Source organism: Jaculus jaculus, chromosome 2 (genome assembly GCF_020740685.1).
Source record: "Jaculus jaculus isolate mJacJac1 chromosome 2, mJacJac1.mat.Y.cur, whole genome shotgun sequence".
In the NCBI taxonomy this organism is placed as follows: domain Eukaryota; kingdom Metazoa; phylum Chordata; class Mammalia; order Rodentia; family Dipodidae; genus Jaculus; species Jaculus jaculus.
Genome location: NC_059103.1, coordinates 97,787,077 through 97,810,385, shown reverse-complemented (window position 1 = coordinate 97,810,385; position 23,309 = coordinate 97,787,077). Strand labels below are relative to the sequence as shown.

At 38.1% G+C, this 23,309-nt stretch overlaps 1 protein-coding gene across 2 annotated transcripts in view; it reads left to right on the top strand.

Annotated features, from left to right (window-relative positions):
* Gstcd (glutathione S-transferase C-terminal domain containing) overlaps positions 1-18,396 on the top strand; it is a 139,152-nt gene extending 120,756 nt beyond the window's left edge. For both annotated transcript variants that reach the window (XM_045143647.1, XM_004662995.2), the window contains exons 9-12: positions 3,080-3,213; positions 9,144-9,174; positions 12,942-13,011; positions 17,706-18,396. In XM_045143647.1, the coding sequence (XP_044999582.1) occupies positions 3,080-3,213; positions 9,144-9,174; positions 12,942-13,011; positions 17,706-17,842 (372 nt within the window). In that variant the 3' untranslated portion in view covers positions 17,843-18,396. The remainder of the gene's footprint in view (positions 1-3,079; positions 3,214-9,143; positions 9,175-12,941; positions 13,012-17,705) is intronic.
* The last annotated feature ends 4,913 nt before the right edge of the window (positions 18,397-23,309 follow it).

Here is a 23,309-nt window from a genome sequence, read left to right as displayed (position 1 = left end):
AGAGAAGCACAAGCTAAAAGGTCAAAAGCCACAGCACACTTCAGGAACTCCTGCTAGACACACTTTGCATTTCTTTAGATTGTAATCTGAAACCCAGCACCACACTTTAAGATCCACCCAGTGATACTGCCTCCAGCCAGGTAGCCAGCAGATGTAAACTACAAACAATAAAGAACTGAATATATTGGGGGCCATCTATTCAAACCATCACAGTGGGCATCTAAGCTGGTTCCATTTCCTTGTGAATAGAGCATCCATAAACATGGGTGATCAAGTATCTCTATAGTAGAGTGTAGATTTCTTGGGATATATTTCTAGGAGTGGTATAGCTGAGTCACATGGTAGATCTATTTTTAGCATATTAAGAAACTTCCACACTGATTTCCATAATGCTGTACCAGTTTACATTCACTGTCATTGGGCTTTTTGATGAAAGCCATTCTGACTGGAATGAGAAGGAATCTCAAGGGCATTTAAATTTGCATTTCTCTGGTGGCTAAAGATGTTGAACACTTTTTAATATATTTATTGAGCATTTATATTTCTTCTTTTGAGAAATCTGTGTCATTCCATAGACTATTTTTGATTAGGTTGTTTGACTTCTTCTTGCTTTTTTTTTTTAAGTTCTTTGTATAGCCTAGATGTTAATTCTCTTTCAGATATTTAACTAGCAAAGATTTTATCCCATTTTTTAAGCTGCCTTTTTGCTTGATTACCAGTTTGCTTTGCTATGCAAGCTTTTCTAATTTCAGTCTCATTTATTGATTAGTAGCCTTGCTTCCTGAGCCACTGAAATTCTATTCAGAAAATTCTTACCTATATCTTGAAGTGTTTCCTTCTCCTCCAGCAGTTTCAGAGTTTCATGTTGGATATTAAAGTTATGGGTTCATTTGAAGTTGACTTTTGCATCTGGAGAGAGATGATTTATTTTCATTCTTCTTTTTGACATATTTATTAAAAATCAGATAGCTATAGCTGTCTCGGATTTTATCTGGATCTGCTGTTCTGTTCCATCAGTTTACATATCTGTTTTTATTCCTATAGCTTTAATAATACTCCTTGAGATCTGGTATGGTGAAACCTCGGTCATTATTTTGTTTTTCCAAAATTTATTTGATTCCTTAGAAGTACGTGCTCAACCATGTTTATTGCTGCTCAATTTATAATAGCTGGGAAATGGAACCAGCCTAGATGTCCCTCAACTGATGAGTGGATAATGAAGATGTGGCACATTTATACAATGGAGTTCTACTCAGAGGTAAAGAAAAATGAAGTTATGAAATTTGCAGAAAAATGGATGGACCTGGAAAGTATTATACTAAGTGAGGTAACCCAGGCCCAGAAAGCCAAGCGCCACATGTTCTTTCTCATATGTGGATCCTAGCTACAGATGACTGGGCTTGAAATGAAAATACTTAGTAGCAGAGGCCAGTAAGTTAAAAAGGAGACAAAATTTATTTGACCATATGAGGTCTTTTATGTTTCCAGATGAATTTTAGAATTTTTTTTCTATTTCAGAGAAGAATAATGAAATTTTGGTGAGGATTGCATTAAATTATTAAATTGCTGTTGGTAAAGTAAGCATTTTCACAATTTATTTTTCCAATCCATGAGCATGAGCGGGCTGTCCTAGGGTCTTCTTTGATTTGTCCCTAAGTGTTTTGAAGCGTTCATTATAAAGGTCATTCACTTCCTTAGTTAGGTTTATTCCAGGGTCTTTTCCATTTTTTTGTTTGTTTGTTTATTTTTCAAGGTAGGATCTCACTCTGGTCCAGGGTCTTTTCCTTTTTTAAGGCAATTGTGAATGAGAGTATTTCTTTGATTTCATCCTGAGCACATTTGTTATTAGTATATAGGAAGGTTAATGATGTCTGTGTGTTAATTTTGCATCCTACTACTTTCCTGAAAGTGTTTATCAGCTGTAATGATTTTTTGGTGGTGGCTTTTAGGGTTTCTTACATATGGAATCATATCTGCAAATTTTTAATTTACCTTCTTCCTTTCCTATCTATATCCCTTTTATTTGCATCTCTTGTCTTACTGTTGTAGCTCAGACTTCCAGTACTACATTGAGTAAGAGTAGAAAAAGTGGGCCCCCTTGTCTTGTTTCCTGATTTTGAGTATTTGCGTGTTTAGTATAATTTTGGCTGTAGCTTTGTCATGAATAACTTTTATTATATTGAGATATGTTTCTTCTAGTCCAAGCTTCTTCAGGACTTTTATCATGAAGTGTGTTGGATTTTATCAAGTGCCTTTTCTCTATCTATTGGGATTTTGACTAATTTTTATATAGCACTCACTACATTATTTTTATATGGCATTTGAAAATGTGTCTTAAAATACTTTCTTAATTTTTTGTTCATTTTTATTTATTTATTTGAGAACAACAGACAAAGAGAGAAAGGCAAATAGAGAGAGAGAAAGAATAGGTGCGCCAGGGCCTCCAGCCACTGCAAATGAACTACAGACACATGCACCCCCTTGTGGGTCCTGGGGAATCGAGCCTCAGACCGGGAGTCCTTAGGCTTCACAGGCAAGCACCCAACTGCTAAGCCATCTCTCCAGCCCACTTTTTTTTAACTTTTATGACTGCTTTGTGATATGTTTGCATTGTTAACCATAGATAACAACTAATGAGATAAAAATCCAAAGGCATTTTAAGGGGCCAAGGGTCTCACAACTAACCAAAAGTTCTAAACTAAAAATCATTATTATAATGTAAGACTCTTGCCACATGCTACACTGATCTAAATTCATATTCAGCAAGAGTACTAGTTTAGTTTTCCATATATTTACTTTTCCACATTCAGTAGTGTTTCATATTCCCATTGAGTGAATCATTTGCCTCATTTTTAATGTTCCTTCATAATCTTTTAACCCTGCAAAGTCTTCTGAATTAATATAAATAGCTAAGTAGCTTTTTGGTAAGTGCAAATGAGAACCATTTAAACTATTATAGAACAATACTTTGGAAACTTTAAATCTCTTGAAGATTAGGCAGAAATATTTTTTTAAAGCACAAAAGCTGTACCGTTAGTTGAGAAGGAACAAAATGCTATAGTCTGGTTTTCCTTTCCAGGTGGCACTACATGCTTGTGGAGTGGCAACAGACATGGTGATTGAGCACTGCATCCAAGTGCGAGCTTCCTTCGTCACATGCCCTTGCTGTTACGGTTTCATTCAGAACACTTCAAAATTCAATTTTCCAAAAAGGTAAAGTTTAGTAGTTTACCAGTATGGTGTAAATCAGCACACAAGATTTGTTTGATATAAAATTGCAACAAGATTTGATTTTGAGGTTATGTATTCTTTCCATAATAGCATGTGTTGTTTATAAAGGATTAGAAAGAAAGACTCTCTCTGAGTCTGTCCCTGCCTTTTCCGCTGGACCCAGCTATTCCTGAGAGTTAGAAGCAAGGATATGTAGGAGCCAGCCAAGCAGAAGTTGAATGGCTGCGTTCCAGACTTGGAAGTATACTTCCCGTGTGCAAATACTAGCTATTTGGCATTTTATAAGTTGTTTCATCTCAGGCAAATTATATTTAAAGTTAAAATTATTTGCTTGTGTTATCTCTTGTACATAATAATAAACTATTACAAGGTTTTTATAAAACCTTAATGATATATGTAATAGAAGTGGCATAGAGGACTGGCATGTTGATTAACTCCTGTAATCTCTGAACTTGGGAGGTTGAAGCAGGAGGATTGCTACAAGTTTGAAGCCAGCCTGGAATACAGAATAAGAATCTGTCTCCAAAGACCAAAAAAAGAAAAATAAAAAGAAAGGAAAGGAAAGGAAAAGGAAAAGAAATGAACAAAGGAAAGAAAAAGGAGAGGAGAAGAAAAAGGAAGTGGCATAGAATCAGTCCTCAATAAATGTGACTTGTCACTAAAAATAGTATATAAACAAAAGCTAAGTACATGTAGAGAAAAATTAAAATAAGGAGTATTTAAATAGTACCCATTTCCAAGTCGTTTTATAGTCCTTTATATCCTATAGAGAGAGGGAAAGATTTAATTATTCCTACTTTCACCCAACTTCTTGGAGGATCACTCTTGACATTCCTGATATTTTAACTCTCATTCATAGTTAATGAGGATTACGATGGCCATTTTAATTAGGAGATGGCTAAACACATTAGTTTAGAATGTCCTAGGTCAAAAAATGTTTTTTTTTTGAGGGGGGGCATATGGAGAGATGGCTCAAGAGTTGCAGGTGCTAGCTTGCGAGGTCTGTTGCTACAGTTTCAGTTCCCCAAAATCCATATAAAGCTAGACACACAAAGTGGTACATGTGCCTGGAGTTCATTTGCAGTGGCAGGAGACACATAGTTTTTCTCTTTCTCAAAAAAATATTTTTAAATTGCCTTTTGGATTACAAAATAAATTGTATCATCATTTGTAGAAACCTTAGAAAATTTTCATTACAATTTACATAAAGTTGGGGCTGGGGAGATGCCTCAGTGATTAACGATACTGACACAAAGTTTGCCAGCCCAGGTTCAGTGCCTCAGTACCCACATAAAGCCAGATGGACAAAGTCACCTGTGCATCTAGAGTTCATTTGCAGTGGCAGGAGGCTCTGTCATTCCCTTACTTCTTTGTCTTTTTTTTCTTTCTTCTTTCTTTGTCTATTTCTCTTATCTTCCTCCCCCCCAATGCAAATAAATAAAAATCTATTTTGAAAAGAATTACTTAAAGTTATCTATATTAGTATAAAATCCAAAAAAAAAAAAAAAAGCAGCTATCTTTGTCTTTCATTGTTTTATTCTTGCCACAATTCCAGTAAGGTTCACATTACTGGCAGAAATTACCCTACAAAGAGAAGCTTTTGGGAAACAAAAGGGTTTTGTTTTTTTTTTTTCAGTTTTTTTTTTTTTATTAGTTTTGTATTCAGCAAATACAGGCAGTTTGGTACCATTATTAGGCTCATCCATGGCCTATCCACTCCCTATTAGCCCCCCTTGTTGAGGTATATGGGTCGTGCATTGTGGGGTTAGCCCACAGTTATTGGTATGATAAATGTCTCTGTATATCATGACCCAACATGTGGCTCTGACATTCTTTCCGCCCCCTCTTCCGCAAAATTTCCCTGAGCCATGTTGGGTTCATTTTTGGTCTGCTTCAGTGATGAGGTGTTGGGCTGTGGCTGTCTGAGTTGGTAGGAGTTGCTTTTTCTCTGTATTGGTCTCCTTCCCCCTTGTATTGTTATCCAGTTCATCAGGAAAACAGCACCCTTGCTTGTTTCGCCAATTTTCCTTAGTTTCAGCCGGGGCCCAAAAAGGGTTTATTTTGGCTTATAGACTCCAAGGGACACTCCATGATAACAGGGAAAATGATTGCATGAGCAGAGGGTCGACATCACCCGCTGGCCAACATAAGATGGACAGTAGCAACAGGAGAGTGTGCCAAACACCGACAAGGGGGAGCTGGCTATAATATCAATAAGCCTGCCCTCAACAATGCACTGACTTCAAGAGGCATTCATTCCCAAATCTCCATCAACTGGGAACCTAGCATTCAGAACGCCTAAGTTTATGAGGGACACCTCAATCAAACCACCACATTCCACCCCTGGTCCCCATAAACTAATAACCGTCCAGGATATAAAATGCAATGCATTTTTCCAAATTTAAAAGTCCCCATAATTTTTATCAATCCTAATGATGTTCAAACATTCCCATAGTCCAAGATCTTTTAATTGAACCACAATGCGAAAAATATCGCCCCAAAAACCCATAATGGTACAGAATAAACACACTGTAAAAGATAGCATTGGGCATAGCAAAGAAATATTATACCAATACAAGATTTAAATGGGGCAAACATCAAACTCTATTAGTCCAAGTCCAACACCTCTAGTCAGTGACAAGTCTCCAAGTTTGATAATTCTAACCAGCAACAAATCTCTGGAGTTCCAATTCTGCCCCTCCAGCTAGGCTACTCACAGTACTGGGAAACTTCATCTGGGACCATCAGCTTTCCTCAGCAGCTGTCTCATGGTCCTGGTGTCTCCATTGGGTCTCCACTGCAATCCACAGTTCATCATGAGTCTCCATGCAGGTATCCAGCAAACCTGCTTCACACTGCCCATAACTGTTTTCAAAACACAAGACCATGTAGAAATTCACTGACCCTCTCTTTCCTGCATTTCTTATAGTCCATAATACCAGGTGAAGTGCCAATTTGTTAATGTAGTGGGGAGTAAAGCAGACTTTGAAGAACAGGACACTCTTTTAGCATTCAGGCCCCTTAAAAAGACTGCATTGTTTCTGCTATTCCAATGCAGGTCAGCAGGCCCAATCTCAATGGTTGTAATATCTTTGTAATTGATGCTGAATATACAGGAGTTTCAGCCCAAAGATTTCATTTTTTCTGTGCCATACCCCTTTGCTCACACCAGTCTGTTTCTACACAAAGCAACCCTGGACAAGTTCTCAGGACATGGGTATAACAGCAAGCCTCATACACAAACTGCTTCTTTCTGGTCCAGTCCAGGCAAAGCTCTTTCTCACCCTCACAAGCCAAACCTCATAGTCCATAGTTCTTACTGCATTCAGGTCTTTCAACTCTGACCAGAATAGTCCAACAAAGTGGACTTAACAGCACTGCAAGGTGTCTCTTAGGCCAAGGTTTCAAATCCTTCCACATTCCTTTTAAAACTCAGCTCCAAAAGGCCAGAGTCACACAGTCAGGTGTCTAGAAGCAAATGACACCTCTCCTCAGTACTAACTTTACTGTTGCAGTCAGGTTTGTATTGCTGGCAGAAATCACCGCATCAAGAGCAGCTTTTGGGGAAAGGGTTTATTTTGACTTACACACTTGAGGGGCTACTCCACAATGGCATGGAAAATGATGGCACAAGCAGAGGGTGGACATCACCCCCTGGCCAACATAAGGTGGACAATAGCAAGAGGAGAGTGTACCAAACATGTGCAAGGGGAAGCTGGCTATAACACCCATAAGCTCACCCCCAACTATACAATGACTCCAAGAGGCTTTAATTCTCAAATCTCCATCAGCTGGGAACCTAGCATTCAGAACACCTAAGTTTATGGGGGACACTTGAATCAAACCACCACAGTATGTGTAGGTATACATAAAATATAAAGCTTATTCAAGCTAAAATCTCATTTTCTTTTAATCTATATTGATCAAATGTATATGTTTACAACTCATTGAAATAGTTGGTAGTCTAGCAATATAAGATTTTTTAAGAATGTTAATTTGAGGGGCTAGAAAGATGGCTGAGCAGTTAAGCTGCTTGCCTGCAAAACCAAAGGACCCAGTTCAATTCCCCAGTACCCACGTAAACCCAGATAGATGCACAAGGTGTCACATGCAGCTGGAGTTCATTTGCAGTAGCTAGAAACCCTGGCATGTCCATTCTATCCCTCTCTCTCTCTCTCTCTTAAATAAATAAATAAATAAATAACTGTGGAATAGGATCCCTGACTTAAATACTTCTGCAGAGTCCTTCTCATATATATACATATGTGTGTGTGTTATGCTAATTTGAAAGCCAGAGATAGTGTCTTGCATCTATAACTACAGATCTCTGGAGGCTGATATAGGAAGAATCAGTTCAAGGCTAGCCTGGGCTACAAAGTTAGTTCCATATCAAGTGAGACTCTGCCTTAAAAATATAAAAAAGGGGCTGGAGAGATGGCTTAGTGGTTAAGCGCTTGCCTGTGAAGCCCAAGGACCCCGGTTCGAGGCTCGGTTCCCCAGGTCCCACGTTAGCCAGATGCACAAGGGGGCGCATGCGTCTGGAGTTCATTTGCAGAGGCTGGAAGCCCTGGCACGCCCATTCTCTCTCTCTCCCTCTGTCTTTCTCTCTGTGTCTGTCGCTCTCAAATAAATAAATAAAAAATGAACAACAACAAAAATTTTTTAAAAAAGCCCTGCATATACCCTTCCTTCAAAAGAGGTATTTGACTTGTTCAGTTTATATTCTAACTTAACTGATTTCAAAGTTTCACTGTAGTGTTAACTTTGTCACAAGCCTGTAGGTTTATTGTTACTTTACTTCCCTGTTTATAGAACTGATATATTTAGGAAGTTTGTTTGTTTGTGTATATGACCTACCAGATAATCAAAAGTAGAATTGAAATTTTATAAATAGTTTAGTGTTTCTGAAATAGGTGAAAACAAAACAGTGACACTCATAAAGTTAACATAAAATATACAAGTATGGTTTTGAATGACTTAATTAAGAGTAAGGATTATAACATTAATAAACGATTGTTCAGTAGCCAGGTGTAGTAGTACACACCTTTAATCCCAGCTCTCGGGAGGCAGAGCTAGGAGGATGGCCATGAGTTCAAGGCCACCATGAGACTACATAGTGAATTTCAGGTCAGCCTGGGCTCAAGTGAGACCCTACATCTAAATAAATAAACAAACAAACAAACAAATAAAAGGCTGTTCATAGGATATACATTTGCCACTAATAGCTTGATAACATTGGGGTTTTGGTGTATTTAACATGCCTGATGTTTTGACAATTGGACCAATAACTTGTGTATATCTGTTATATACAGTCTAACCAAACACAGAATCCTTATCCATAATCACATTCTTTGTCAAGCTCCTGTATTTCCAGAGTACTTTCTACTCTGTTCGAACACCCTAGAGTTTAGTACCAGGTAATTAGGAGCAGCCCTACATTCCAGAGCATGCTAAAATTATTCAGACTAGTCAATCTTCTATCTGTTTACCACAGAAACCATAGTAGACTATACTTACTCTATTCCCTCTGCCTCCTAATTGACAGGTACTGCCCCACCTGGACCAACGTGGCATGGTGTGCCCCTTTCTGAACAACTGTGAAAAACAAAGTATCTTTTCAGTAATGAATATACCTTTATCTGCTGGTCTAGCTACACTTGAATAGTAATAAAACTCACATAGACACACATACTTCCAGGTGTTATACTATGAGAAGAGAAAAAAAAATGTCATGCTTCTTTAACAGTACATACAATCTGTAAAAGAAACTCCTTCCTTCCTGTTGATGACCTGCCTTTATCTTTTCATTAAACCATTTTAAATGCATAAGACATAGTTTTATTTATAATTTAGATTACTTGATACTCTTTACATTTAAATATAGCTAATTTCTAATTCTCTTTTTATTTCAGTGAACAATTCAAGAAAACCTTATCATACAAGGTAACCTTTAAAAAGATTTAGATGTTTTTCCTAACATACTTTCTCTAATATATTTTCTCTTCATTCTTTATTATTTTTGTATTATTACTATAATTTTGATTTTGGTTTTTCTGAGGCAGAATCTCAACTGTATCCTTCCCGAACTCACTATGTTGTTCAAGCTGACATAAAACTTGTGGGAATCCTCTTGCATCACCCTACTGAGTGCTGGAATTACCACTCCTGACTACTACTGTTTTTGTTTGTTTGTTTTTGAGTGAGGGATTCAAAGTAAGGTCTCACTCTAACTTAGGCTAGAGAATTAGAACTCACTCTGTAGTCCCAGACTGGCCTCAAACTCACAACCATCTTCCTACCTCTGCCTCCTAAGTATTGTAATTAAAGGTGTATACCACTATGCCTGACCATCCATTTCTACCGACTTCTTAATACAACTTTTTATCCTTCATACCTTTCCATACCAAATTTATATTGGAATATATAATCTATAGCTATATTGAATTACTCATGAATATATATGGCTTTTTTGTTTGGTTGTTTTTTTTTTTTTTTCAAGGTAGGGTCTTCCTCTAGCCTGAGAGAAATTGAGTGCATGAGGGCCTGTAGCCACAGCAAACAAACTCCAGATGCATACAAGAGTCCATGTGGGTTTATATGGGTCCTGGGGAATTGAACCTGTGTCCTTAGGCTTAACAGGCAAGTGCCTTAATACCAAGCCATCTCCAGCCTTAACATGGCTTGTTAATTAAAATTCAAATCCAGGTAGAAGTTGATGAGATTTGTGTAGGGCCTGAGACCTTACCCTACTTTCAAGTTAAGGTGTTACCAGGCATGATGGATGGTGACAGAGCTGTGAGAGTCCTGTCAGAGGCAGGAGACAGTTTGTTGCTCATAGCAGTGGCAGTAGCCAGAGTACCAAAATTCTCACAGACTCCCTGAAGCCCTGTTCCTAGAAAGGGGTCAGCTCAGTCCTCTCCTTTACTCCAGAGGGAGAATGTGTCAAGGCTGTTCATTGTAAAGAAATGCTTACCCATATAGCCTGGAATCACAGGAAATGTTCCATTAAAGGTTAGTAATGTTTAAGAGGGAAATAGTATTTGAGACACATGATTAAATAATCATATTAATACTTAATAAATTAATTTGGATTTTCAATTTAGTATTTAAGCCACTTTTTACATAGACCCACAAAATCCCTATATTTTATAGAATAGCCTCTACTACTGTTTTAGGAATATTACTAGCCTAGTATAGTCCCTCAAACCGTGATGATCTTATCTCTCTTTTAAAAGAACTGGCTTATTGGTATGTGTGTAGGTACACATGCCATGGTGTATGGGTAGAGGTCAGAGGACAACTTCCAGGTCATTCTCTAGCTTTGCACCTCATTTGAGGCAGTTGCTCACTTGGGATTCTCACTCTGTCTGCTCTTGTTCTTTGTGCTCAGCACAAGCCTCTGGCAGCTGTATGAGTTTTCAGCTCTTCTTTGTGTCTCTTTTTTTTTTTTTTGGTTTTTCAAGGTAGGGTCTCACTCTGGCTCAGGCTGACCTGGAATTCACTATGTAGTCTCAGGGTGGCCTCGAACTCAGGGCGATCCTCCTACCTCTGCCTCCCGAGTGCTGGGATTAAAGGCGTGCGCCACCACACCCGGCTCTTCTTTGTGTCTCTTAAGTGCCCACCTCCAGCTCTGTCTCCACATAACCAAAAGGTCTCTCTGTCATCCCCTTCCTTTACCAAGTACAAACATGCATAGATCCCTGTGGTCAGGTAAGGGCTTCAGTGTTTCTGCTTTCATCCAGAACCAGAACTCTGCAGGCCTTCTGTGAGCACAATGAAAGCTTCCATGTCCTTGGGAGCCATAAGATTTGGGAGGAACATCAAGACCCAGAGTCATGAGAGGAGCTATGGACTCATAGTCTTGCTGCCAGAAAAGAGTGCGCAATTTTACAGCATAGGGAGAACATGCAGACAGACCCTCTCAGAGCAGAAACCCTCAGCAACTTTGTTAGTAGTTTTCTCTTCTTACTCCAAATCCTGCAAATGCTGCTGTACCAAGAGGCCTTTGAAAGTGTCATGTGTGAATACTTTAGGAGAAGTGGTCACTTATCGGATACTGTGGCAAAATCATTTTCTTAGTACTTCTTAGGGCTTCATTACTTACTGCCCACATATTCTGAGAGCTACTTAGTAGTCCTCCACAGTTAAACCAGCCAGACAGTGTGTACCAAGTGCATGCATGGGCCTTGTTCTTTCAGCCCCTAATTTTAATTATGAGGAACAAAAAACATTCTGAAAAAAATATGGCAAAACATATCAGCATATGAGCACTTACTCCATCTGAAGTGGAGTACATTACCTTCGCTTACATACTGTGTTTTATGTACGTGTGTGTGTGTGTGTGTGTGTGTGAGAGAGAGAGAGAGAGAGAGAGAGAGAGAGAGAGAGAGAGAGAGAGATTGAGATCTGTTTAGTAGCACTAGGAAGACAAAGGGCATGCTTTTCCTTGTTCTTTCTTTAGATCATATATTCTAAATTCTTCACTCCCTTTGTTGATGCCAGTTAGGGTAGCCTAATAAAAGTTACTAATTCAAACCACTTTATTAGTGTATTAGTTTCCTAACCTTTGTCATTGAATTTATTTATTTTCTTCCCTCCTTCCTTACCTTCCTCCCTTCTTCCCTTCCTCATTTCCTTTCTTCCTTTCTTTCTTAGGTAGGGTCTCACTTTTACGCCCAAGCTGATTTGGTGATCATGGTGATCCTCCTACCTCTGCATCCCGAGTGCTGGGATTAAAGGCGTGCACCACCATACTCACTGTCATTAAATTTCATAGTGAGCATTAATGTTTTTAGTACATAAAAGTTGAGACAAATATATCCCTATTTAAGGAGAAATGCCACATTCCATTTACCTGATTGAAAAGATAGAGGTTTCACATTCAGCAGGGAGGGGATCACAAGTTCAAGATGCATGGGCTTATCTCAAAACAAATAGCAACAACAAAAGCCCAAAGCCTTCAAATTTAATGTACAAATAGTCAGAGGACAGCAGATGAATCTGAGTTCTGTTTACTGAGCTATCAGGTAGATCATTTGCTTGCCTGGGAATTGTAGCTGTTCTGAATGACCAGGTGTCATAGAAGCATTCTCACCTTTGGCTCCTTGCAGATTGAAGAGTTCTGTATAGAACCCTCCACGCTGGCCTTTGAAGCCTTCTTTTTCTTCATTATTGCAGTCTCACAAAATTGTTATACAGGTGTTCCAATCCCCCTCCCTTTCCCTCAGGTCTTCTTTATGGAAACAGGGACTGCCAGTCTGTTTCCCCCTAAAGGGACTGAGTGAGGGGAACAGTAAAAAAAAACTGTCTGGCAGAAGCCAGTTGGTAATCTGCATGACTTCGCTTTCATCAGGTAGTAGAGACACCACATCACATGTCATGTTAATGTCATGGAAGTGATTCACATAAGCTATGCAAAGGGAAAATAGAAGAGAATTGTAGTTCTTCTCATTTAACACAGTACAGATACCAAAATGAAACCATCTTGCTGAAGCAATCGGGCAAATGGCCCTGTGGTTTTTCTGAGCATGTTTTTTTAAGGACTGTCTTTGAAGAACAGTATACTTGAAGCTAATGAGTACCATTGTATCAAAGTACTACTTAAGGCAGTACTTTTGTTAAGTTCAGCATTATCAAGCTACAGAAAATAAAATGCCAGTTTTTCTGGGTTTTTATTTGTTTTAAACTCACATTCTGTTACTTTTTCTTAGGAACACATGATTCTGTGCAGATTTGCAGATCAGACAGCTGCGCAGCTTCCACCCCAGCGAAGACTCATAGGTATGTGTTTCATACTGTAGCTGTTGTGTAGATTATGCATAATATGCCTAGGAATAAATAGATCAACATGGTTTGAAAAAAAAACTTGTCCATTTATCAATAAGAAATGAAAGTTTTTCTCCCCCAAGAAACTTAAATTGAAAAAGACTTTGTAACTGTAACATTTTTGGTTAACAGTAATTCCTTCAAGTACATTTTCAGTATATTTTGTATACTGGACAGAATTTCATGTTGAATCTTTATTATAACAAATTACAAGATCTATCCAAAATCACAAGAGAAAAATAGTACAGATGGATAAGTCAACTCTGTATGCCAAATTGATGCATTAAAAAAAGGGGAGCTGGAGAGACTGTTCAGTGGTTAAGGCACTTGCCTGCAGAGCCTAACGACCTGGGTTCCATTCCCTGGTACCCACAAAAGCCAGATAGATGTACAAGGTGGTGCACACATCTGGAGTTTCTTTGCAGTGGCTGGAGGCCCTGGCACACCCATACTTTCTCTCTTTGTTTTCCCCTCTCTCTCCCTAATAAATAAATAAAAATTTTTTTTTAGAAATATGTGGGGCTGGGGGGATAGATCAGTTGGTAAAGTGCTTACTTTGCAAGCATAAGGACCCTTGTTCAATTCTCAGCACCAACAAAATGCAGAAGTAGCAGCATGCACCTGTAAAATCCCAGTAATGGGGAGGTGTAGATAGTTGGATCTGGGGCTCCCTGGCCAACCACTCTAACCCAACTGGTGAGTTCCTGAACAGTCAGAGAACTTGTCTTAAAGTAGTTGATGGTGAAAAAAGAAACAGCATCTGAGACTGTCCTCTGGCATCCACATGTACATGTGCATATATGCATGAGTTCCTGTCCACACACATGCATGCAAGCGCATGCATCCACACACAACACCCACACAAACTAGAAACTACAACATTTATTTTGTCAGAAGAAAACAAAGTAAATTTATGTATTATTCATCATGGATCAGCTTAGTCAACATTTGCAGTATTGAAGCATTTCAAGTTTATTAAGTAATTGATTTATCAAAAATTTTACTTTAAGCCAGGCATGGTGATGCACGCCTTTAATCCCAGCACTTGGAAGGCAAAGGTAGGCAGATGGCTGTGTGTTCAAGGTCACCCTGAGACTGCATAGTGAATTCCAGGTCAGCCTAGCCTAGAGTGAGACCCTACCTCGAAAAAAAAAAAAAATTTGGAAAAAAACAAATCACATTTAAAATAACAATAGTAAGGGATGGAGATTGCTTAGTGGTTAAAGGCACTTGCTTGCAAAGCCTAATAGCCTGGGTTCAATGCCCATGTATCCACACAAAGCCAGATACACAAAGTGGCACATATGTCTGGAGTTTATTTGCAGCAGCACTAGGCCCTGGCACACCCATGTGCATTCATTCCACCCCCCCCCCATCTTGCCATGCAAATAAAATATAGAAAAATATTTTTTTAATTATAATGACTATTCTTTTGCACAGTTAGACACTAAGTCAGATACCCTCATTTATTACCTTGGTGATCTCAGTAAATTCTTACAAAAATACTCTCAGGATAGGTACTGTTATTTACATTTTAATGATGAGAGACAAAAGTTTACCTGTGGTTTTTCATCAGATAGGCGATACAGCCAAACTATAAACCCAAATTATTTAATTGCAGGCATGTAACTCTTGTTCACTTCTATATTTTGTTTACCAGGGCCTTTCATATCAAGACAGATGGGTGGAATGAAACTCAGCTTGAAAATTGCTTAGAGAAGGCCCATATTAAACACACCCATTCTCTTCTGTGGCATCCTGGAAATAATTGTTTCTTGGACTGAGCAATAGATGAGCTGTTTAGTTTATATGGAGGAACTGTATTGTATGAGAAATAATTATTTGTAGATTCTGAAATCAAACTCAACATAGCAAGATACTCAAACTTAGAGAGGCAAACAAGGTCTGAGAACAAGGGATTTCCTTTCTCTTTCTCACACTGTGAGGCATAAACATGTAGAAGGAATTTGCTGTTCCCTGCCTAAAGCCTCTCATTTTCTTTCCATATCTCCCTGTCCTTCCTTCTGGCTTCTCTCCCCAAGATTCTGAGTCAGTGAAGCATACAAGTAGAATTTCATCTGACCCATATCTTAGTCTTTTTTGTACTTACATATCACAGTAACACACACTGAATTGGGGTTTTTGTTGTTGTTTTTGTTTTATATATTTTTTAAGACAATTTTATTTGGAACCTTAATATATGGACATACTACAAATTGACCGTATTCTCATCAGGTTTTCCTCTTTAGCCCCTTCTCCTCTACCCCTCTTCATATAGGGCCAACCTCAGTGCAGTTTTCTTTGAGCCTTGGTGGGTTAGAAGTCTCCTTTTGTGTTGAGTTCTTGGTGGCTGTTTTCTTCCCTGATTAGTTATGAGTCTCCTTAGTGTCTACCACCATCTCCATGGAAAAGTCTTTCTGGCTAGCCTTAAGAGCAATACACATTATTGCCACTTCTGTAATGTTTCCTGGTGTGATAGAGATTGACTCATAGCACACAAGGCAGTCGGCTTTCTAGAAGTTATTTTTATAATGAACATAAAATTAATTTGGCTCACTGTTCTCTAGTTTATGATGAAGGGCTAATATGATGGGGTCTTCTTGCTGAATCACAACATTCTAAAAGGTATCACAAAAGGTAAACAGAGATAGGAGGGAAATCTTGCTTGAGATTGGGCCAAATGTTGCCCGTTTATAAGAAATTAAAACTTGAAATAATAAACCCAACCTATAATAACAGAATTGACTTGTTTATTTACTCTCACTACACTGTAGAGTAAGCTTCAAAAACAGGCTTCTGGGGGAAACTTATTCAAACCATAGTAGCTCAGTGAATTCATGAGTAGTATTGTGGAGCATGTGTTCATGGTAGATCTGAGCTTTAAGCATCAAAGAGAGGCCAGGAGGGAGATTACTAGAGTTGAAAGGAAAGAGCATTGGCAAGATTGCTAAGGAGTTCATATGAAGCCATAGACTGTGTCGCATGTCTGCACCTCTGCTTTGCACAGATCGTTTACTTTCTGTGAACACTTTTAGAAACTTTACCAGGTCCCCACAAGGTGGACTGCTAACAACTGGTTTTCACTTCCAATGACAATCAGCCATGGAAAATTGGAGAATCTGCTATATAATGAAAAAAGGAGAAATTAACTGGACTGGGATAAAAGCCAAGGATACTTTAGCTGCTATGTAAATCCAGGGTGGGTACTGAAGGAATGCAGAGAATCCCATTCTGACAAGGAATGTTTCATTTTAAACTGAAAAGTAGATGGGGGAAACATTTACAAATGTTCTAAGGAGAAAAAGAATGTCAGCCTTATAGCTGTTGATGAGGAGGTATGATTTTACACAAATGAAATTCTAGACCTTTCTTTTTATACCATGGTTTCTAAAACAGTTCATTCTTTATGGCATGAGCCCTTTTAAGAAAGTGTCTAACATCAGCCTTCTAAATCTGAGTCTCTTGTCACTTCTTACCTACTAATTTCACCTTCTATTGTTTTTGTCTTGGTCTCTGAGGAGCCTGTCTTTTACACAGGAAATTTTCTGTTTTCATCATCTATCGTCACTTCTGAAGCCGTTTAACTTAATAGTTTCCAAGCAAATTACTATATTTAAAAATAATATGTAGACACTATTCTAATTATTGAAAAATATAGAAGGAATGAGATCATACATAACCCATAACCTTTTCCAAGAATGAAGAAGCTTACACATTGAATTTAGAACAATCAAAATTATTAATGTGATATCTTTAACATAAGTCCCAAATAACTTTTCCTAATCTACATTTGAGATTTGATATTTGTATTTATTTATCAAAGGAAACCAGAGTAACTCTGGCTTGCCAGTTAGGTTTCTGCATTGGTTTCTCAAAGATAACAAAGGAAATAGAATACTGCTGTGTAAGAAGGTAGGGGCATCAGAAGTACTAGCATTACATATCTACCTAAAATAGCTAACAAACACTTGACACTTTTCTCAATCCATTCCATTTCTTATTTCTTCACAGTCCTGTAAAACTACAGGTTGGGAACTGTAGTATGATACTCAGATGGTCCTTTGTTAGCATGTTAGATATTCTCAAAGACAGATTTCTTTACAATGTCATAGGTAATACAGTTCTAAAGGACTGAAGAACAGTGATCTTCAAATTGATCTAAATTCAAGCAAGAACTGAAGTCTATAGTTGCAAGTTGAGGTTCATTTATACATACACTTGTAAGTTAGTGTCTTTAAATTATTAGCAGAAGTAAATCTGCAAGAGTCTTATATTTGTAACTATCTTCTCTCCACACTGATCAAGAATTAAACTGAAAGAAGGCTGGAGAGATGGGTTAGCACTTAAGGTACTTGCCTGCAAAGTCAAAGGTCCCATATTCGATTCTCCAGGACCAATGTAAGCTAGATGCACAAGGTGGCACATGGGTGTGGAGTTCATTTACAGCAGCTGGAGGCCATAGTCCACCCATTCTCTCTATCTGCCCCCCCAATACATAAAAATAAAATGTATTTTTTGAAAGAACTAAATTAAAAGAAAGTAAACAGGACTTAAAGGTAAACAGGATGTTTATAAAATTGTGAATCTTTTTAACTGTAAAGACTCCTGCATGTGAACTGAACCTGTGGTGCCATGTGACTGTGTTTCAGGGAAGCAGTGCATGTGCCTGGTGGACCTAGACCGAGCTCGAGCTGCAGAAGAGCGAGGCTACTCTGTTCAAGTGATATCCATGGAGCCAGAGAGCTGCTCACCCAAAAACAACATGATTGTGGGAGTGCCTGTTTAGTAATTCACATCTCATGCTTTTGCTGATGGCGTTGTGATGAAAGTCCAGTGGCATTCAGGGGGTGGGGGGGCTGGCATAACTAGAAAATAGCATTTGCCATCTTCAACCTGTTGTGTTCAGGAAGGAAAGCAGTGGAAAAAGCTTAGGAGAAATGCTGCTTGCAAAGCCTCACAAATGTTCTTGCACTGTGTGGTGAAGGACTACTGGCTTTCGTGGAGAGACTCTCACCTGCCAAAGGAATACGCCCATCAAGCTTCCTTCAGTAGAGAGATGCCTTGCTTCTTAGGTCACAAGCTTTTCTGATCTTATCAACATGACATTCACCTCAAACAGTGTCCTCCCAGCCTTCATTTTATAATCATGTAACTATTCATACTGGTGATCAAAACTAAACTCATTGAAGGGGCATTTTTTTAAAATATATTTTTAACAATGCACCTTTTCTATAATTTTTTAAACTTGAAAATTATGATGTTTTTAAACTGGGCAATTTAAATTTGTATGTCATGTAGAAATCCCTTTTAAGTGTATTTTCAATAAATTATCAAATGAGATTGTTGATGCAAACATTTCATGTGAACAAAATAATAAAATACTTGCATTAATGTTCACACTATGGAAGTATGGAACTTGGACATAAACTCTAACTAAATGGCAAATACATTGATGATATAATTCAAGCATGTATATGACGATAGGATTCATTATTTTCAAGACGACAAATTTTTCTGAAAATACAAAGCCAAATTGCTTTGCCTACCAAGGAAGATCATCTAGAAGGGAAAGTAAAAATTGAGTAAAGATCTCTGTGTCATACTATGTATGTTCTTATTTTTGGGGTTTTTTTTTTTTGTGTGTGTGTTGTTGTTGTTGTTGTTTTGGTTTTGGTTTTTCAAGGCAAGGTCTCACTCTAGCTCAGGCTGACCTGAAATTCACTGTATTTTCAGGGTGGCCATGCATTCATGGTGATCCTCCTACCTCTGCCTCCTGAGTGCTGGGATTAAAGGTGTGTGCAACCACGCCTGGCTGTAAGTTCTTATTTTTTTTTTTATTAACAACTTCCATGATTATAAAAATTACCCCATGGTAATACCCTCCCTCCCCCCACTTACCCCTTTGAAACTCCACTGTCCATCATACCCCTTCTCCATCTCAATCAGTCTCTCTTTTAATTTTGATGTCATGATCTTTTCCTCCTCTTATGATGGTCTTGTGCAGGTAGTGTCAGTCACTCTGAGGCCATGGATATCCAGGCCATTTTGTGTCTAGAGGGAAAATGTTGTATGGAGTCCTGACCTGCCTTTAGCTCTTATGTTCTTTCTGCCACCTCTTCTGCATTAGACCCTAAGCCTTGGAAGGTGTGATAGAGATATTGCAATATTGAGCACTGTGGTCATTTCTTTCCATCACCATGATACCTTCTGAGTAGTCCCAAGGTCACTGCCACCTGAAAAGACAAGATTCTCAACCAAAAGTGAGAGTGGCATTAATACAAGGGTGTGAACATTAACAGAAGTGCTTACTGGGCAGTTTGATAAGTATAGTATATACATTTGGCCAGACAACAGCAGAAATTACATCCCTAGGGCTCATGACTACCCCTGTTTTAAGTTTTCAGTATTAGAGATATATCCCCTTCCCATGGAGCGGGCCTCTAATACAATTAGAGGGCAGTTGGTTTCCCCCATAACAGATGTGCCACTATTGCACCTGTTGGCTCATTTGGCCTGGCTGGCCAAATATAAGGCTTGTAGTGTCCACTGATGAGTATCTTCACTGATGATTTCTCTTTCTCCCATCGAACTGCATGCAGAATGGCTTCTTCCAGCTTTCTGTCAGCTGGTCTACATGGAGGAGGTAATCAGCTCAGATCCAGCAAGATTTCTCAGTGGTCTTCCAGCCCAAGTATATGGATCTTTCAGCAATACAGTCTTACCATCTACTCCTGGTGGGAAACCAAGGGCCTCAGCAATGCCCTATAATGTTTTGGGGGCATTAGGGACCTCCCTTGCCAAAAACTCAATGGAAGATATCCGATCCCTGGCACTGAAAATTTTCTAGCAACAACCTATGGATCCTGACTGTTCCATTGTCCAAAAAAGTAGGATTACATATATTTTTTTTATATCCTCTTAGATTTTGATTAGCTGTCCCTCCACCTTTCCTTTACTCAATGTCTTCCCCAGACTTCATTTTGGGCCTTTTCACCCCCAATAATCTATTCTTCTACTTATATATATACAATACCATCCTATTAAGTACCCCTCTTCCTTCCTTTCTCTTCCCTTTCTATCTCTTTTTTAGCTTACTGGGCTCTGCTACTGAGTTTTTTTCTTTCTCACACAGAAGCCCAGTCATCTGTAGCTAGGATCCACATATGAGAGAGAGCTTTCTGGGTCTGGGTTACCTCCTTAGTATAATCCTTTCCAGATCCATCCATTTTTCTGCAAATTTCATAACTTCATTTTTCTTTACTGCTGAGTAGAACTCCATTGTATAAATGTGCCATATCTTCATTATCCATTCATCAGTTGAGGGATATCTAGGCTGCTTCCATTTCCCACCTATTGGGAATTGAGCAGCAATAAACACGGTAGAGCAAGTACTTCTAAGGAAATGAGATGAGTCCTTAGATTTATGCCTAGGAGTGCTATAGCTTGGTCATATGGTAGATCAATTTTTAGCTGTCTTAGGAACCTCCACACTGATTTCCACAATGGCTGGACCAGATTGCATTCCCACCAACAGTGTAGGAGGGTTCCTTTTTTTCCACATCCTCACCGGATTTATGGTCATTTGTTTTCATGATGGTAGCCAATCTGATAGGAGTGAGATGGAATCTCAATGTAGTTTAAATCTGCATTTCCCTGATGACTAGGGATGTAGAACATTTTTTAGATGCTTATATTCCATTTCTATTTCTTCTTTTGAAAATTCTCTATTTAGTTCCATACCCCATTTTTAATTGGCTTGTTTGATTTCTTATTATTTAATTTTTGAGTTCTTTGTATATCCTAGATATTAATCCTCTATCAGATATATAGCTGGGAAATATTTTTTCCCATTCAGTAGGTTGCCTCTTTGCTTTGTAATTTCATGAGATCCCAGCAGTTAATCTCTGGCTTTATTGCCTGAGCAATTGGGGTTATATTCAGAAAGTCTTTGCCAAGACCAATATGTTGAAGGGTTTCCCCTTCTTTTTTCTCTATCAGTTTCAGAGTTTCAGGTCTGATGTTAAGGTCTTTTATCCATTTGGACTTAATTCTTGTGGATTGAGAGAGAGAAGCAGCTATTTTTATCTTTCTACAGAAAAATATCCAGTTTTCCCGGCACCATTTGCTGAAGAGACTGTCTTTTCTCCAATGAGTATTTTTGGTATTTTTATCGAATATAAGGTGGTTATTCTGGACTTGCATCTGGGCCCTCTATTCTGTTCCATTGATCTACATGTCTGCTTTTGTGCCAGTACCATGCTGTTTTTGTTACTATGGCTCTGTAGTATAGGTTAAAATCAGGTATGGTGATACCACCAGCCTCACTTTGTTGGTCAGTATTATTTTAGATATTCGAGGTTTTTGGTGATTCCAAATGAATTTTTGGATTGTTTTCTTTATTTCCATGAAGAATGCCATTGGAATTTTGATAGGGATTGCATTAAATGTGTAGATTGCTTTTAGTAAGATTGCCATTTTCACAATATTGATTCTTCCTATCCAGGAACAAGGGATGTTTTTCCATTTCCTAGTGTCCTCTGAAATTTCTCACTTGAGTGTTTTATAGTTTTCATTGTACAGATCCTTTACTTTCTTAGTTAGGTTTATTCCAAGGTACTTTACTTTTTTTTTGATGAAATTGTGAATGGGAGTGATTCTCTGATTTCATTCTCTGTGTGTTTGTGGTTAGCATATAGGAATGCTGCTGATTTTTGTGTATTTATTTTATATCCTGCTTCATGGCTGTAGGTGTTTATCAGCTCTAACAGTTTGCTGGTAGTCTTTAGGGTCCTTTATATATAGAATCATGCTATTTGCAAGTAATGATAACTTGATCTCTTCCTTCCCAATTTGTACCCCTTTTATGTGTGTCTCTTGCCTTATTGCTATGGCTAGACTTCCAGTACTATATTAAATAAAAGTGGGTACCCTGAGACTACAGAGTTAATTCCAGGTCAGCCTGGACCAGAGTGAGACCCTACCTCGAAAAACAAAAAAACAAACAAACAAAAAAAGTGGGGACAGTAGATAACCATGTCTTGTTCCTGATTTTAGTGGAAAAGCTTCCAGTTTTTCCAATTTAGTAATATGTTTGCTGTAGGCTTGTGGTAAATAGCCTTTATTATATTGAGATATGATCCTTCTATTCCCAGTTTCTGTAGGACTTTTATCATGAAGGGATGTTGGACTTTGTCAAATGCTTTTTCTGCATCTAATGAGATGAGCATATGATTTTTGTCCTTTGGTCCATTTATATAATGTATTACATTTATCAATTTGCGTATGTTGAACCCTCCCTGCATCGCTGGTGTAAAGCCTACTTGGTCTGGGTGAATGATCTTTCTGATATATTCTTGTATTCTGTTTGCCAATATTTTGTTGAGAATTTTTGCATGTATGTTCATGAGGGACATTGGTCTGTAATTTTCTTTTTTTATTCTGTCTTTGCCTGGTTTTGGTATCAGGGTTATGCTGCCTTCGTAGAAGGAGTTTTGTAGGATTCCTTCTTTTTCTATTTTATGGGAAAGCTCAAGAAGCAATGGTGTTAATTCTTCCCTGAAGGTCAGGTAAAATTTACCAGTGAATCCATCTGGGCCTGAACTTTTTTTAGTTGGGAAATTTTTGATAAGTGCTCAGATCTCCATACTTGTTATAGTTCTAGTTAAGTTACTAATCTCATCTTGATTTAATTTAGGTAGGTCATATAAATCAAGGAAATCATCCATTTCTTTCATATTCTCATACTTAGTGGAGTATATGTTTTTATAGTATGTCCCTATGACTTTTTTTTTAATTTCTCTGGTATCTCTTTTGATGTTGCCTTTTTCATCTCTAATTTTATTAATTTGTGTCTCTTCTCTCTTTCTTTTAGTCAGATTTGCTAAGAGTTTATCAATCTTGTTTATCCTTTCAAAGAACCAATTCTTTGTTTCATTAATTCTTTGGACTGTTTTTGTTGTTGTTGTTGTTGTTGTTTCTATTTCATTAATTTCTGCCCTAATCTTTATTATTTCTTCCCATCTACAGATTTTTGGTTTGCCTTGTTCTTCTTTTTCCAAGGCTTTAAGGTGAAGCATTAGGTCATTTAATTGTGACCTTTCTAATTTCTTAATATAGGCACTTGAAGCTATAAATTTACCTCTTAGAACTGCCTTCATTGTGTCCCAGAGATTTGGATATGTTGTGTTCTCATTATCCTTTGACTCTATAAATTTTTTTGATTAGCCTCTTGATTTCTTCATTTAGTAGAGTAT